General features: G+C 40.5%; 1 protein-coding gene across 2 annotated transcripts; it reads right to left on the minus strand.

Moving 5' to 3' along the window:
- Nucleotides 1–3,899: 3,899 nt before the first annotated feature.
- On the minus strand, nt 3,900–16,219 carry ptchd1 (patched domain containing 1). Of its 2 annotated transcripts, none has more exons than XM_039684606.2 (4): nt 15,646–16,219; nt 14,493–14,967; nt 11,814–12,477; nt 3,900–8,969 (listed from the first exon to the last, which is right to left on the minus strand). In XM_039684606.2, exons 2-4 carry the CDS (start codon nt 14,838–14,840, stop codon nt 7,318–7,320), a joined length of 2,664 nt encoding a protein of 887 aa, XP_039540540.2. In that variant the 5' UTR covers nt 14,841–14,967; nt 15,646–16,219; the 3' UTR covers nt 3,900–7,317. The 2 variants fall into 2 exon arrangements, with proteins under 2 accessions (XP_039540540.2, XP_039540541.2); XM_039684607.2 differs by having other exon boundaries at nt 14,493–14,970.
- Between the last annotated feature and the right edge of the window lie 424 nt (nt 16,220–16,643).

The following is a 16,643-nucleotide window of genomic DNA, read 5'->3' on the forward strand; positions in this document are numbered from 1 at the left end:
TGACACTCCCATTACTGTGAGAACTTAATGTTTCCAAAAAGAGGATGACACGCCTTCCTCTATTCTACACTGAGTGACTTTTCAGTCACCAACTACAATACTGACGCTTTTCTATAGCTATGATGATATTATATAGCTTTTACGTTATTATTATCTGACATGACATTGTTGCTTAAGTAAATTATCTAATTATTAAGGTTTTAGATTAACAAATTCTAAGTCGCTTTCTCTATGGCTCTGAATGAAATTACTTGTAGGCTATGAGATAAATAATGTGAGGTGATTTGTCTGTTTTTAAAAAGCACTCTTATCTATTGTCTTTTACCATGGTTACTCCAGAAAAAGTGATCTGGTGGCAACTGGTTCTTCTTTGAGGCACAGCGGGGACCAGGATGTGGATTCAGACATTTCCTGGACCCTCGGCAGCCAGTCAGTGGAGGTAAAACATGACCATCTGTGCATTGTGTCGGCCCATCAGGGTTCTTCTCACTCTTTCTCAAGGGTCAGACACCCTTGCTGGTTTCAGGATTCCTTGTTGCGAGCGATGCAACGTCACACAGACAACTCAAATATTCCATGACTTAGCTTTTGTCTTTGCATTGTGTGCCTTTCACCTGACTATGTGAAAGCGTCAGATGTAAATTTAAGGATTATAAAATAGATGTAGCCTAGTAACATTGAATGGGTTGATGCAAGTTAAAAGATACTCAATATTGTTCATATAATGCATTGCTGCACTGTTTGGTTAATAAATATTTAATTTTAAGAAACATTAATTTATTTATAAAACAGAAGAAAGAAAAAAACATATGATCGGTAGATCAGTGATCCATTGCTTTGTGAGTAAAGGAGGATAAAGATAAAAAGAAGATATGTGTTTAAAATGCTGTCTTATTTAACTTCTATAACCTTTTTGGGTAATGCACTTTAATTTGCAATATGCAGTGTTTGCTTGTTTATATAAGTTTCACTTTCTTTTGCTGTAAGTTTAAGTTCCGGTTTGTGATCGGAGGATCTGTTAACGATTGCTAATGCCTCGTTCAGCCTGCGTAGGGAACGTGCGGCTTACCGCTTACGTTCGTCCATTACAACATTGGACTTGACAATCATTGATATTAATATTTTTAAGTAGGATAAATTTTACTTTAAAGCGGTAGTAGTTTACCCCAAAAAATATAAAGCACTTGCTCAATGCTGCATAATTTTATTTTTGATATCAAAAAGGAGATGTTATGCAGAATGTACAGTGAAAGTGAATATGGACCAGAGGCTGTATAGCTCCAAATATGGAAAAATCTCAGTAGGCTGTATGACATTTATATCTTTAAAGCCCCGAGAAACCATAACATTTTTTTTGTTTGTTTTTTTGAAGAAAATAACAACATTTGTTGTTATAAATTAGGTTAATGACACAATAGGTATGTTTAATTTTCATCGATCTGAATCCAATACTATTTTAGATTCTAAAAGTTCTGTTTATGAACCCTAAACTTTGCAATTAGATTCACAAATCAATTTGCTCCATTGTATCGATTGAGGGGCTACGTGAAGGCTTTTCAGTCTCACTCTGATTACTAACAGATTATTTGGTTGCAATGTAGCTAATGAGACCAAGGAATATTGTCTATTCCTTATTATTATCAATCGCTATCATAGCGATTAATCTAAAGTTGTCAGGGATTTGGCTGTCTGGATTGGAACAGTGAATGAAAACATCTTTGAGACTTTGTGGCTCTCTGTGATGGTACCACGCGGTGCACACAGACTGGTGGCTCTTTGAGAGCACAAACAGGCAAGAGTTATAAGAGAGAGTGGAGGTAGAAGGGTGCAGAGCCCGTTGCTGTCCTGTAGGCAAACACTAATGTCTTGAAATTGATGTGAGAGACAACTGGGAGCCAGTGCAGAAAGATAAACAACGGTGTGACATTGGCTCTCTTGGGTTCCTTGAAGACCCACTGCATTGCGGATCATGATTTGATTGCACATGTTGGAAGTCCAGCCAGAAGAGCATTGCTGTAGTCTAGCCTAAATTACAAGGGCCTGGATGAAAAGTTGTGTTGAACGCTCAGTTAGGAAGGAAGGGCCTGATCTTCCTGATGTTGTACGCCATCATACTTAATTAACAACGAGTAAATGATTCCACAACTTTCGTTTTGGATGAACTACTCTTTAGATAAATATGACATTTTCATGTGAATAAAATGTGATGTGGGTTGGTTGAAAAATGGACCTTACAGATAAACATACAGATACACACAGGTAACACATATAGGGAACACACAGATAAATGAGGAGCACAGGTTTAACATCTATTTCTCTCTCTTCCTTGACTCCCCACTGTGTTGTAGCTCACACACACACACACACACACACACACACACACACACACACACACACACACACACACACACACACACACACACACACACACACACAGACAAACAAAGAAACATGTGAAAATAGCCCTCACACTTACAGCGGATCAGCTTTTCAATTTCACAGGGTGTGGATCCCTGGGGCCCCTTTATCTCTTTTTACCTCTTTCTTTTGTCAAGCTGTGGAATAAGCTTAGTATATTGTTAGTTGTGTAATACGTTTACACTATTAAGTTTATTTTTACTGATTGATTCTGTTTTATATACTTAATTTCTTTCTGTTTTCTTTTATAACTTGTTTGCAGTTTGGTTTTTGTTGTTCTAGTTAGCTTTCATTTATTTTTATTTCAGTTTTAATTTGAGTATTTTTACAGTTTTTCATGAATTGTTTTATTTTGAATATAGCATAGTAACAGTTAATAAAACAATAGCTTTAGCTAACAATAACAAAATTGCCTAGATACTATGAATCTTATAGGTTTAGGCCCTAAATATAATGGATAAAAAACAAGTATTTAGGAGGAATTGAGATGTATCATCACCATAAGTGTGCGTAATGAATAATTCCTTCCTTTTTATGACTTCCTCCTGATGGAGTTGAGCTTTTCAGCAGACCACGTTTCCATGGTTACAGTACAGATCACGCCTGAGAAAATGCAGAAACACAAAGAGTGTTTTTTTAGTGATGCGTTTTCTCATACCTACCTGTCCGTTCACCCTTTTTTTCTCGAGTTAATTTTGCATGTAACCACTTTTTTAAATATGCCATGCTATGAGAATATACTGTGGATGTTTCTCTTATCTGATGCATTTTGTAAGCTGTGGTTGCATTACATGAATGGTATTGTGATGGAGAAAAACTGACCTGCACAAAACAGTATTAGGTTACTTTGGTGAGGAGGCACGCCCTTCCAGAATGGTGTCCTCTTCTGTAATCTCTCCTCATGATCAGTGTCTGTGGGACTGATTAGATCCCACCCACTGCCAACTAGAATTTAAGTTAGGGAATGCCACAGGATCTGCGTGACTGCCAGTGGGGTAGACAGAAGGAATTGTGTCATGTGAAATGCAACACTCTTTGTGTAGTATTTGTCTCAAAGAAGGGAAACTCTTTTATCCCTCGTGCCTATTTTGCACATACTCTCACACAGTCTTACTGCTGCTCATATGGGTCTTGTTGCTGTGGTAATGAACCTTTACTTTTGCAGCATGGTAATGACAGAGCAACAATTTTCACAGCTCTCAATGCTAAATGCTAGTCCTTTGAGAATCTGAGCACTTTCAATTTGTAGAGGTTGTCGGCAATGTCACACTGTGTGAGTCGTTTCCAATTATGTCTGTGGATTCCTTTGGTTTACTGTAACACTATTAACCCTCATATAAAAGTTTCACATGGCATTGTGTTACATGCACCTGTTTTTCCAACCATTTAACAATATCTACAAGTGGACACTAGATGGCAGCATGCTGCAAAACTGAAAATTCGATTTACTCTTTAATAAGGAATAAGACAAACAAATGATGTCATCGTTCACTTTTCTTTTCAACCTCTTTTTATTTTTATTCTTCTGAAATTCATAGAAACATAAAAAAACAACAATCATCTCCAGAGGCATATCAGTCAGGTAGAATGCACATACTCTAGGCTAAATTTTTGTATGTATTTGTGTGTGCAAGCCAGTGTGGGTGTACAGTAAATTATTTCCCCCCTCATTCTTCCCACTGGCTTTGACATCTTCAAAGGGCCTTGTGCCAATACTGCTTCAGAGCAATCATCTGGGCTGAGTAAAATAATGGAGGTGTTGTACAAACAAAGTGAAAAGATGTAAGCCTGAGTGGATTTGTAAAGCAGAGGTATGTGAAGGACTGTGCAATGAATGTTCAGGAGGCAAATAAGAGATTGTAATGATCATGAACTTTTAAGTTTCATTTATAAAATGAAGATCATTTTAAGTCCATGGTATTTCTCTTAAAGGGTACATGCTTTCAAGTACATTCAAGTACACATAACTAACTGGACCATACTTGCATAAAACCGCACTGCTGATCCTACAAAATGAAGATAGATAGATAGATAGATAGATAGATAGATAGATAGATAGATAGATAGATAGATAGATAGATAGATAGATAGATAGATAGATAGATAGATAGATAGATAGATAGATAGATAGATAGATAGATAGATGGATAGATTGGAAAATGATTACACTGCACACATTTTTTTTTCTTCAAAATTTTGTTCTTGGGTCTTAATTTACCAAAATTGCACTACATAGCTAATTAAGATAAAAATAATATATGTCAAAGAAATAAACTGAATACAATACAATACATGGTTTATTCTCTGAAACCAAGCCTCATTATTTGATGCATTTTTGAAAAACAAAATTACTGATATATATATATATATATATATATATATATATATATTCGGTATAAGGCCTGTCAACAAGAGTGCTGAACAATCAGTATTTGATTTTATTTCAGTGCTTTTCAGAGACCAGTAAGTTTTATTTACAGCGCTGTTCTGAGATCAGTGAGAGCTGAGTGCTCCTTTGAGATCAACAGCATGCTGAGATCAGTGAAAGCTGCAGTTGGGTTGCTGGTCTGAGATCACTCAGAGATCTTAGAACACTTTAATTAAATTGTTGAGAGAATCATTCAGAGCACTAGACTTGGATTAGTCTGCGAGAGTATTGAATACTGGCTACTGCACTGAGATCAGTTAAATCAGCTGTGAGAGGCTCTAGCACTGAAAATATAGGGGCAGATTAAATTAGCCATTTAGGTGTGTGTATGTCTCATCCACATGCGTGTAGGTTGTGTAGCGATTCAGAAGTTAGGAGGAGAATGGAGTAGTTGAGGTCCAGTGGTCAAGTAGGTAATGGCCAAAAAACTATTTTACAGCCACCACATTAAGTTTGAGTGCAAATGTGTCCAATCATGTACACGTCGCTTAACTGTTTTTTTCCCCCTTTTTCTGTCCTTTTAAATGATTATCTGGTGCATGCTATGCATTCAGCAACAGTTCACAAGCTGCAACATAACCTATTCTATTCTGCCTCAGAAATAAATGTCATTGTCATAGCCAACGTGGGTGCTTGAGAAAGACAGTCTTGAAAAAAAAAAAGATAAGCCCCCCCAGCTGAACTAAAGCTAAAGGGGATGCTGTTTTACCTTGATTTGACATCAGTTGCTTTTGGAGCCAAGGAGAATTTCAAAAGTAAGTGGATTTGATTGGCCAGATGCTCCTTTGCTATGCTCTCTTTATGCCCCAGGTCTCTCTATATCTCTCTTTTTGAAGCCTCTCATACACAAAGGGCAAAGTAGGGTGAAAATGAAGGGACTCATGCATATTGATGAAGAGCGCTGTCTGTGACAAGGTGATTTTCAGCATTTTTAGAGGCAAACAAAATAAGCAAGGAGCAGCAGGGATAAATCCTTCATAGATTATACTCCCACAGTAGTGCAACTTAATTGGTAACCATTGCCCTTATTGAACTTAAGGGGTAGGGAATTATACAAACACTATGCAACTAAACTGTGCCCTGAGTTACCATGGAAGCAATGCACTGAATACCAACATGTCAGCAGAGTCTTGCTTCTGTATATCTCTTCAGCACATACCCACTTCAGTCCTTCTATTTTTCCCCGCCCATTTTTGTTCTCTCTAATAGATTTCTTTACACAAGATCAGCCTTAAAGGGATACTCCACCTCTGGAAAGATGAATGTGTATTTAAAATGGGTCATTTATGTTGAAGAAATTTAAGCTTTCTTGACTGAGAAAAGCCGGAAAATATATTTTTGGCTTATGTGGATGAAAGCACTTGCTTCGCTGCCCTAGGAGGCCACGCCTACCGGTAACAGAGCGCAGTAATTAAACAACAAGTTGGCAACTAGTGAGTCTCAGTGATGAGTCTGCCCTAAAATGTGTTTAGAGATCGCCCAAAATGTCCAGGGATTCGGCTTTTACTGTTTCGAGCAGGACGAGACTGAGGGCCGCGGGTTGAAAACATCCAGAACAGCCCCTTCTACTGACTGTAGTCTTTAGCCTCTGGCCAAAAAATCCTCAGATGACGCAAAATGAGGATTTTTGCGTCACCGGAGGATTTTTTCCAGACAAAAAAAATACATAAATCTCTTGTATCGGGAGATTTGAGGGTGGAAAGCATGGTAATTCGAAAATACTACAGGTTTTCTACTAATATAAGCTTAATGCTAAATCCTGAAGTATACCTTTAAATGCCTCTGAGACATTGGTTATGGTGGGGGTAGGGACTTTCACCATGGTCAGACGGTGAAAATATGATGAACCTGATATTTTCAAACGATTTGCAGATTTAGGACCACTATAACCCAAAAATATTAAACACATTAAAGTCATGGCTATCAGCAGATATGAATATGGCTGCTTGGTCTTTAGCTTAGTCCTTGAAAGTCTTGTTATGGTTCTTGGGGCATCAGAAATATTGTAAGCCTCTATCTATGCTTTGTCAAAGCAATAGCTTGTTACTGTTTCGGCTCTACTGCTGCTGTAATGTTGCAGACCAGACGAGCCCCCCTCTGTGATTATCTGCAACTGTGCAGCAGTGTGGTTCATCTGGCCTTCCTCGCTCTCATTCAACTGCAGCAAACCTGCTTAGGGCTTTTTCCATGAAAACGATACTCATACTGTAGCACTAAGGGCTCAACCTCAAACTCATCTACTGTTTTTACCATCAAAAAAAAGCCTTGTGGGTTCATACTTGTTTATGCTTTAGTACACCCATAAAGTACTTTAAAGCCATCTCTGGCTTAATTAAGTATAGGAACTGGAAGCCCAGCTGCACAAAGGCTAACTCTCATATCTAAGGTCTCCCTCTGTCACCCCCTTGGGGGGTGTTTTGTTTTTTTCTCTCTTGTACATCCTCCAGCCTGCCTCTCTTTTTCGGACGTGGTCAGACAGTGGTAATCTGATCAACCACACGTGTGCTGTCCCCCATCTCCACACACTCAATTTCTTCACTGTTTTCTGCAGCATCCTTTCTCTCAAGTCGATTTTTCTTGGAGGGAGGAAGGAAGGTGAGCAGGACGGGGACAATGGCCAAACAGTGGAAGGCGGTGATGATGGCGGTGAGAAAGAGGCACCTGAAGAGTGTGCGAGTAAGGTTTGAGGGCACGGCTGCAAGAGGGAGTAGAGCTGCCCCATAACACAAGTAGCTCTGAAGGGCAGGAACTCCATGTCGCTCCAGAGCCAGTTTTACCCAGCGCGTACGAGTGGATTCCCGGCCTAAAGCAAATGCAGATACTAGCGGAGCGCTGGAGTCCACAGCATAGTTCACCCCGTAGATCAGACACAGCACTGAGACGCAATCCAACTCTACCCGCCACAGAGTCATAAAACCCACCAGCCCGAACTCAACCGAGGCAACCGTCACAGTCAACCAGGCATTCACCAGTGGGTCAGCTGCCAAGAAGGTGGAAAAGAAAAGCAGAAAGAGAGCAGCGATGTAAGAGTTCTTCAGCGGAGCTCCAACCGATGAGGCATAGCGGTCCAAATACACAAAGGATGGATTGAAGATGATGAACTTCACCCTGGAGGTCAGCGACAACTTCCTCAGTGTGTCCAGTAAGATTGACATCTCTTCTCGTTTGTTTTCTGTTGTCTTGGCCACGAGAAACATACGCGAGGCCACCACATCAAATTCCCCATCCGCACGTTTGGCAAAGATGATATCGTCCGAGAAATGCACATAGCTGGGTTGGCTTAGAAAGCCAGACCGCAGGTGCTCCGTGAAGTTGCTGCGTGACAGGCTAGTGGTGATGTTTAGCCCGTGAAGGTAGTTTAGGTAACTTTCGAACCAGGAGATGCGTTCAAAACCTTTGGTGTACTCTAGTAGATCCTCTTGCACGCTGGTGTTCCAGTACTCAATGGACTCATAGATATAGAAGCCAATCACAGGGCTATAACTGCTGAAATACCGCTGTTGGGCACGGGTGTATGCTATAGTGCTTGTTTCTGTGGCAACTACATTACTAAGATCGGAGCCTTCACTGACCTGAAGGTAGCCCATGAGGGCGAAGGAAACATAGACCAAGTAGAAAAGAACCACAAATGGTTTGACATAGGTGTTGGTGATCCAGTCACAGTAGTACCGTTTCATAAAGGCTATCAGCAGGTGACTCTCGTAAGCACGCAGGGGTCCTGAATCTGTGCCCTCCTCATTGTAATGTGTGTACATGAGGAAGCGGTACCATGCCGGCTTTTGCTGCAGCAACTCGGGCTTCGGTACGCGCCTGCAGAATAGACTGTGGCGGTAGTTGTTTTCCAGGTAGCCGGCAAACACCAGGTTGGAGCCATAGAAGGTGAGGATGTAGAGGTAGTTGAAGAGAACTGAGATACAGGCGTTCTGACAGAAGAGACGCACGGCCTCAATGTTTGTGAACGGACTTGCCCCAATGCCGAAGGTTACCACGTGCAAGGCCGTGCTAGCTGTGAAGGGCAGCATACAGTCTGAGAATACAGCAGCAACCCGCTCCTTCACATGCTGGTCCTCGCGTGTCCGTCGCCAAGAAGACAGCATCTCAAATGTGCCAAACAAACCATGACCTGGAAGAGATGAAGAGAAAAAATATGTCTTTCAGCAATTTATAAACCTTAAATTTAAAACGTGAAGTGGAATGGTCTAAGCGACACTTGGAATGATTTTGTCAGGCAGCTCTTTCAAGTGACATAAATGGCTGCTGGGAAAAGAGGAGACGTAAATAATTGAACAAAACGGTGACAAGACAGTCACTCTGTTGCTGCATCGCAACAATGGATATCTAAGAAAAAACAGATGCTCTCTTCTGTTCTGGCACTGCTGTCAAAAAGTTTTAGCACACATGTGGAGCATTTGCAAATTCAATCTAATATATAGGCTTTTCAGTCAATGGAAATACACCATTTCTAATTTATGGCTCATCATTATAACCACCAATGGAATTTACAGGAAAATCAATTAAAATACAGAAAGGATCCAGTCTTGAAAGCAAACGGAAGGAAGCATCTTGGCTATCACCACCTTTATTTACAGAGCATGATCTAACAATAGCCCACTCTGTCCTCCTTCATCTTCACAGCTGATGAATTTGTAGCTAAATAAATCTCAGTCACACTCCCACATGATAGCCACATGCCATGCAAAATTGATCTGATGAAAGGAGAAAGCCTTACGGATGTGAGGAAGGCTGACAGCCCCTGTAGCCTTGGGACTTCATAGGAGCACAGAAGACCAAGACATTAGACAAACTGGGTCAGCCTACTTTTAGAAATTGACGTAAAGGAACCCAGGGTCCTACGATTGAACATAAAGTCTGTATCATGATGAAGCTAACATTCTTATACTACAACATGCAGTATATTTACACGTTTAACTCAAGCATCCCCCCTTTTTTTTGCTTCCGTGTTTATAGCTTTCTACATCACTCGCTCGTGCAGGCAGAGTGAGCAGATGGCTCTCACCTACAGTTTTGCCACGGCATCAGTGACTCATCATTCATGACGGAGGTTCCCTCGGTCAGATATTACCAGTACTGCCTCTCACAAAGACCTGGGATGTGTGCCTGGCACAAAATCTAGCAGAGCTGACTTGAGGTTGTAGCCTTCACGATTAGACTCGTGTTCTGATTTCCGGCAGAGCTAAAGATCTCAACTTAAATTAATATGTCTGTGTAGATGGTTGCTAAACTACACAATCAAGATCTATCAATAAGAGTAAACCGGGTGAAAGAGATAATGCATTTCTATTCTCATGCTGGTTTCTCCAATGTGAAAAATACTAATGTGACACACAGACTTATTCTCAATGTGCAAGTCCTTTATCTCCTGAACATCTTCGCTCATCTCCCCCTTTCCTCTTAATAAACATGACAGTCTTAGCAATTATGGCCTATGATATCTCCCCCTTCAATCTTTCCATTATCATCAGAGGACTGTCAGATGATTCCAGTTGACAGCTAATATCCTTGTAATGGAATTTGTTTTAAATAAAAGGCCGGTGGCTTACAGAGATAAGGGCCATTGTTTTTTCAGACATCTGTTATGATGTAATTATTACATATATCCCTGCTTTTCTTTGAACCCTATTCAATCCAGTAAGAGCAGCCTCGAATGACATTAAAATGCAGCGACACTGGGCGGCTCTAGCAACTTCTGTTTTTACACTAAGAAAGTGCTCTGCAGGAAAGTTCTGCAAGGAGATGTTTTCATTCCCAGGCTGCAACTGGAAACAAGTGGGGAGAATTCTGAGTTTGCGGACGTGGATTGGCACAATTGCCTGAGATTGAACTGTTGGAGTGTTATAAGAAGGACACATATGTCAGTCGTCTTGAGATACAAATGCATTATTAATTTTCTGGAGTGGGTGGCACGGGGTCAATCCAAACGCATAGTCTCGTCTTAGCCTTAGTCTATTTTTGCAAGCCTTCGTTTTTCTTTTCATTTCTGTCTTTAGCCCCAGCCTGTTATTTTCTCAACAAAAACCTCCTCCCACATGTGACACTAATTGCTGTGTAAGAGATGGCCAACAAGAGCAAGCAAGATGGATGTGATCTGTCAGGATGCATGTATGCGTGTTGGTAATTATCGCAAGATATCTTCTTGTGTGAATCTGTTCCACAACCACACAGTTGATTCACCCAGAATGGCTCATGGACAGAAGACAAAATAAGGGGTTGGAATTCCTCTAAAGGCTGTCTGTTGGGCTCTATTAGGAATTCCTTTGATGTGGAGCGTTTCATTTTTAATGATACACCTCGACAAAAGTGCAGTGCAGAGCTTTGCGGTCAGTCAGAAGGTGTACTCGTTTAACCTGACAGTCACAGTATGTAAATAGAAGATCAAAAGAATGGAACGAACAAGCAAACCGCAAAGACGACTAGCGACTAAAAAGAAAAGAGCACATATCACTGGGAGGATAAATATACCGTTAAAAATATTGGAGGATGCATTAAATTGATGAACAAGAAAGACTTTTACACTGTTACAAAAACAATCTATTTCAAATACACCCTGTTCTTTTTGTAACATCCTATTTTATCAAGAAATCCTGTAAAAAAGACAAGTTTCCTCAGAAATATTAAACAGCATAACTGTGTTTAATATTAATAATAAGAAAAAAAGTTTCTTAAGCACCAAGATCAGCAAATTAGGTCGTTTTCTGACGGATAATGTGACACCGAATACTGGAGTAAGGGCTACAGAAATTTCAGCTTTGCAATCACAGGAATAACTTGCATTTGAAATATATTAAAATAGAAAACCATCATTTTAAATTGTAATCCAATTTCACAGTATTGCTGTTTTAATGTATTCCTGATCAAATAAATGCAGCCTTGGTGAGCATAAGAGACTTCTTTTAAAGCGTACAAAATTTGTATAATAGGATGACATGGAGAAGTAATATAATCTCACCTAACATGACAAAAGGGATGCCCAGGTATGTTGAATTGTATTTCCCCCCTGTGAGGTTGAAGATGCCCGCAGAGGTGAGTGTAGCAAGGCTGACGGTCACCAGAGCCAGAAGGCCCAGCCAGGGCTTTGTACGCACACAGTCTCGCATTGAGCAGCACAGCATGGCCAGTGTGAGACACGCGGCCAGGCTAAAGAGCAGCGGCCGCTCTGATACACGACTGGTCCTTTGGAAGTCCCTCTGAAGTGAAGAGGAGGTAAAGGGGTTTAGACTAAGCTCCGGATGAGCCTCTCCAAAGTTCTCCAGCTCCCTGCAGAACAGCAGCTCCCAGCTGGCCGCCACCACTTCGTTCAATGGGCTGGCCGCTTGAAGGTAGTACGTGAGTTGAAGGGCTCGAGCAGAACGCACCCCGTCTCTCCCTCCACCTGCCAGGACTCCGCCCAGTTGGTGCCCAATGTAGGCCTCCCGCCCATCTTTGAGTTTGGTGATGGGATAACGCAGAGGGGCTACTGAAATGTTGGATGCACGTGCCGATCTCAACTCTTCCAGAACCCGCAGAATGTCGTCCACGATGCAGCTCTTGCTATCATCCAGCAGGCAGAGGTGGGCAAAAGTGTAGTTGAATCCCAGCATAGGAACCTGGATCTGAGTGATTGTGTTGTGTAGCTTGAGGTGGAAAAAGAGAAGGATAAAATGTTTTACTAATACAGACAGGTAATAGATAAAAGTTATTTTTTTTAATGTTTTTGTAAGAAGTCTACTATGCTCAACAAAGCAGAATTTATTTGATCAAATGTTAAAAGTAAATCATTACTGTGGTGACAAAGCTGAATTTTCAGCATTACGCCAGACTTCAGTGTCACAGGGTCCCTCAAAATCTTTATAATACTGATTTGGTGCTCAAGAAACATTTATTATTATCAACGTTGAAAACATATTTTTGTGGAAACCTTGATGCATTGAAGTTCAAAAGAACAACATTTATTTGAAAGATTTATTTTGTAACAAGGTAAAAGTCTTAAAAGTCTAAAAAAGTAAAAGTCTACTGCCATTGATGAAATAAATGTGTCCTTGCTGAATAAAAGTAATCTTTTCTTAATTTCTTTTAACTAAAAGTTTTGAATGGTTGTGTATGTTCATGCACACATTAGAAATAAATTCAAAATAAAACCTTTAATAATCAAGAGTAAAATTTAAGTATTTGATTACGTCACATTTCATCGCATTCAGTTGCTACTATCTTGTTGCCAGGCAACAAGAAAGCATGTTGCTGCAGGAAGAGTGTGCCAACAAGACAAAGGGAACATAAAAGAAAAACTTTTTAGACTTTCTTCAACAGGAATCCATGTGAGAAGCGTATTTATTGTCCTCTGAGGTCAGTGTCTCTGCGTTGTTAATGTCAGACTGATTAGACTGTGTCAGACTCAGATCACCGAGGGAGGCTACCTCCTCCAATCCTCCAGTCTCCTCGAGCAGCAAAGAAATGTCAGCCACACACCGATCAGGCCTCTAATTGCTCAAGCTTGATAATTAACCCTCAGTTGGAGACTAAAGCATGACATTGCATGCCCACAGACTTTTTGCATATCAACAGACAGAAAAAAATATATATATTGCAAAGAATAGAATCACCTCAAATCCTTTGAACCATGATTTGAATCAGATCAGATCTTGACATACACAATTTTCACACTCTTTTAAATCGTGGATCAGCAGAGGAGAGCTCACCAAAGGTGGTCTATGATACACTAAACAAGGTCTAAGAGACCTGTCGTGTTGTAGGGAGAGAATATAAAGAAGGTTTTATTTCTGGAAAATGCAATGCTGTGGGAATTTTAAATTCTTGAGATGTGGTTGCTGCTCACAGCTCAGGCTTAGTTCAATTAGCTTAAGAAAATTGAAATGAATGTTTTGAGATAGAAAGGATGAGCCTAAATGCACAAGACATGAGTACTTTGCATTAAATAATAAAGAGCCAGCAAAATTCCACAAAAAGAGGTCAAGTGCTCATTTGATTTTTGTTTGAAGTTAAGATCTTTTGCCAGTAAGTTGCTTGCATCATATTTCATGTTGGTTGTTTCTGGGGGAGTGAATTTGGGATCTGAATTGGGAAGCTGTGTTTCAGGAAGAAAAAGTAGGCCACAAAATAAAACTCTGACTGGCACATAGCATGAAATATTTCTAATATATTTAAAAACAAAAAATCTGCTGGAGAGCTGTGGGAAGACAACTTTTATTTGAAATCCAGTTAATATTATAACACCCCTTCCACAGAGGAGTTAAAATTACAGATTTGTTAAATTTCGAATGGCAGACATTTCTCAGTTATTCTCCCACTGATTGCTGGAACAAAAAAGGGACTTATAAAAATAAGTTATACAAGATTTTGTTGTTTTCCAAGTAATTTTAATATAGCCTAACTTAAGTTAAAGTGACTTAAACATCCAAGTTGATCGTAGCCCACTTAAACATTTAAGGCAAACACTTTTTTTTCAAGTGTAACCACTTGATTTCCTTTACATGGTTTACGTGTTTAGAAAGTCTAACAAGCTTAAAAAAAATGTTGTTGGACGTGTCAAAAAGTAGCCAAATCAACAAAATGTTGATTCATGGAGTCTTGACAACACTATCCGTTCAAACGTGTGAAACAAAGCAAATGACTCTAGTGAAATGTTGCTCACCTTTAGGACCGTGTTGACGTGGTGAGGGTCCAACACGCTCCCCCTGCGCGAAGTCACGATAACCCGGCCATATCTCCCGGGTGTTTGCAAGTCCGAGTACAGCGTGTGTTTGGACCGGTTGACGGGGAACAAACTATCCACCAAGTTCCCCTCGATCTTCGCCAGACTGTGTTTGGGGGCTAACAGGTACTCCACGTTTTCCTCTATGCGGTATCTGCTGAAGCTCGCGCCCAGCAGGATAGAGATCAGCACGGGCGCGGAGGCGAAAAACACCGGGTGATTGGCGACAAAGTGGCCCAGTTTGTGGAATGATGTCCTAAGCCCTTCGTGCAACACTTGTCGCAACATCCTAGAATGCAGCAACAGCGCAAGGGCGATGAACCAGCATCAGCATCAGAGATCCGGAGCATCAGTGTTCAACCCACGCAGCTGGATCACTGAAATGATGAAGCGTTGCGTTGAATATCATCAGGTCCTGCTGGGTCAGAGACATCTTGTTAGTCCTGCTTTGTTATTTATTACTTCAAACAGAGAATTCAAAATGAAATGCATTTGAAACTCTACAACGTAGAGGTATGTGGTAACATCAGTCTGCGAATTAGTCTAATCAGTGACTTTCAAAGCTGACGACTTTTCTTTCAGTATTCTGTCAGTTCATATTGGGGCGCAGTCGGCTGAGGTTCGTCTCACGCAACCCAAATGGTCTTTAGCGCCGCCAGTATAGCTCAATTATAGCCTACCTCAAAGACATTTAAAACAAAACGCTAAGACGGCTTTGGGATATGCAAAAAATAAAACGAAACGATAAAAAATGGAACTATTATGATTTACCATCCAACAGTGTTCGAGTAGCTAGTGAAACATACAGCTAACGTAAGTTTAAGATCTCTCAACCCATTTCTTTTGACGTCGTTTGGGGTTCAAGCCTTATGGGGTCAACATCCAACCCCCATCCCCACCCCATAACACTCATGGGCAGTAGGCTAGTGGTCACTTTCTTAGGGCGCGACAGGTTATATATTCATAGACAAGTGGAAAAAAATGAAGAAAAAAAAACCTTAAACCAGCATGACGAGCTGAAAAGTGGCTGGTTTAATTGTTTTTTTGTTTTTTTTTTCTTGACAAGGAAAGAAATGTGGTTCTGAATTATTACCAGTAGCGTCTTGCAGTTTCATGCCTTCTGAGAGACCCAATTTCCATAACTGCGTCGTTGATCCGAGTGCCAGAGGTGATATATGCTCAATTCTCGTATAGACTAATAGAAACGAATCACTTTTCTCTTTGAATATGTCCACAGCGTCTTGGAAAGGATGAATCCAGTACGGTACCTATAACAGTGAACTGGTCATGTAGCCTACTTACAAACAGTTTCAAATGCGCAAATACAGTTTTGTATATTCCATTATCTATGAGGTGCGTGTCATTGATCCATATTAATCCCGTACCGCACCCAGCACGACCGTTATCCGCTGTTACCAGTCTAAAAACACGAATCTCCACCACCGACCCGCGGCGCAGAATGCGTGAGAGCTCCGCGCAGATCCAGCTCGGCCACTTGTGTGCATTTCCTTCCGACTTAAGACATTCGGTACTGCGCTGAACACAAGACAGGTCCGCACAAAAAATATTCACGAACGAACGAGATGCGGCACTTAAATGCTCAGTTACGGAGCTGATTCAGAAGTTCCAGTTTCCCGAGGAGCCGGCCGGTAAATGCCGCCGGTGCCCCCACCCCCATTACACCTAATCACGGGAGCTGTTTGTGGAAAGGAAAGCTTTTCTGATTGGTCTGTTAGAGATAACGATTATGGCACGGAATTGTATTTTGTGACAGTCTATAGAAACTGTTTGCTATTACCCTACTAATATAGGCTACTAATTTACACGTACAATTATTGTCTGAGTACGCACATATACTTTAACTGATCATCTGGTGAGCGCTTTACACTAAAAATAAAGGTTCTAAAAGTGGCTTTTCAACAGAAGAACCATTTTGGCTTCCCCAAAGAATCTTTCAGTGATTATAAGTTCTTAAAAGTGCAAAGTGCAAAGAACAATTCAGAAAAGCTAAAATAATCATTTGTGCAAACAAGGTTCCATTTTATTTTTAAGAGTGTGTGAAATAGACATCTTTATACCATGCAAAAACAG

This window comes from Pimephales promelas, chromosome 22 (genome assembly GCF_988280905.1).
Source record: "Pimephales promelas chromosome 22, fPimPro1.hap1.1, whole genome shotgun sequence".
In the NCBI taxonomy this organism is placed as follows: domain Eukaryota; kingdom Metazoa; phylum Chordata; class Actinopteri; order Cypriniformes; family Leuciscidae; genus Pimephales; species Pimephales promelas.

What these genes read in the sequence shown, in the direction of transcription:
- ptchd1 (XM_039684606.2), bottom strand. Translation starts at nt 14,840, where the DNA reads ATGTTGCGACAAGTGTTGCACGAAGGGCTTAGGACATCATTCCACAAA. An exon ending in ACGTCAACACGGTCCTAAAG is followed by an intron (nt 12,478 to 14,492) that starts GTGAGCAACATT and finishes TTCCACCTCAAG; the next exon opens with CTACACAACACAATCACTCA. An exon ending in CATCCCTTTTGTCATGTTAG is followed by an intron (nt 8,970 to 11,813) that starts GTGAGATTATAT and finishes CATCTCTTCCAG; the next exon opens with GTCATGGTTTGTTTGGCACA.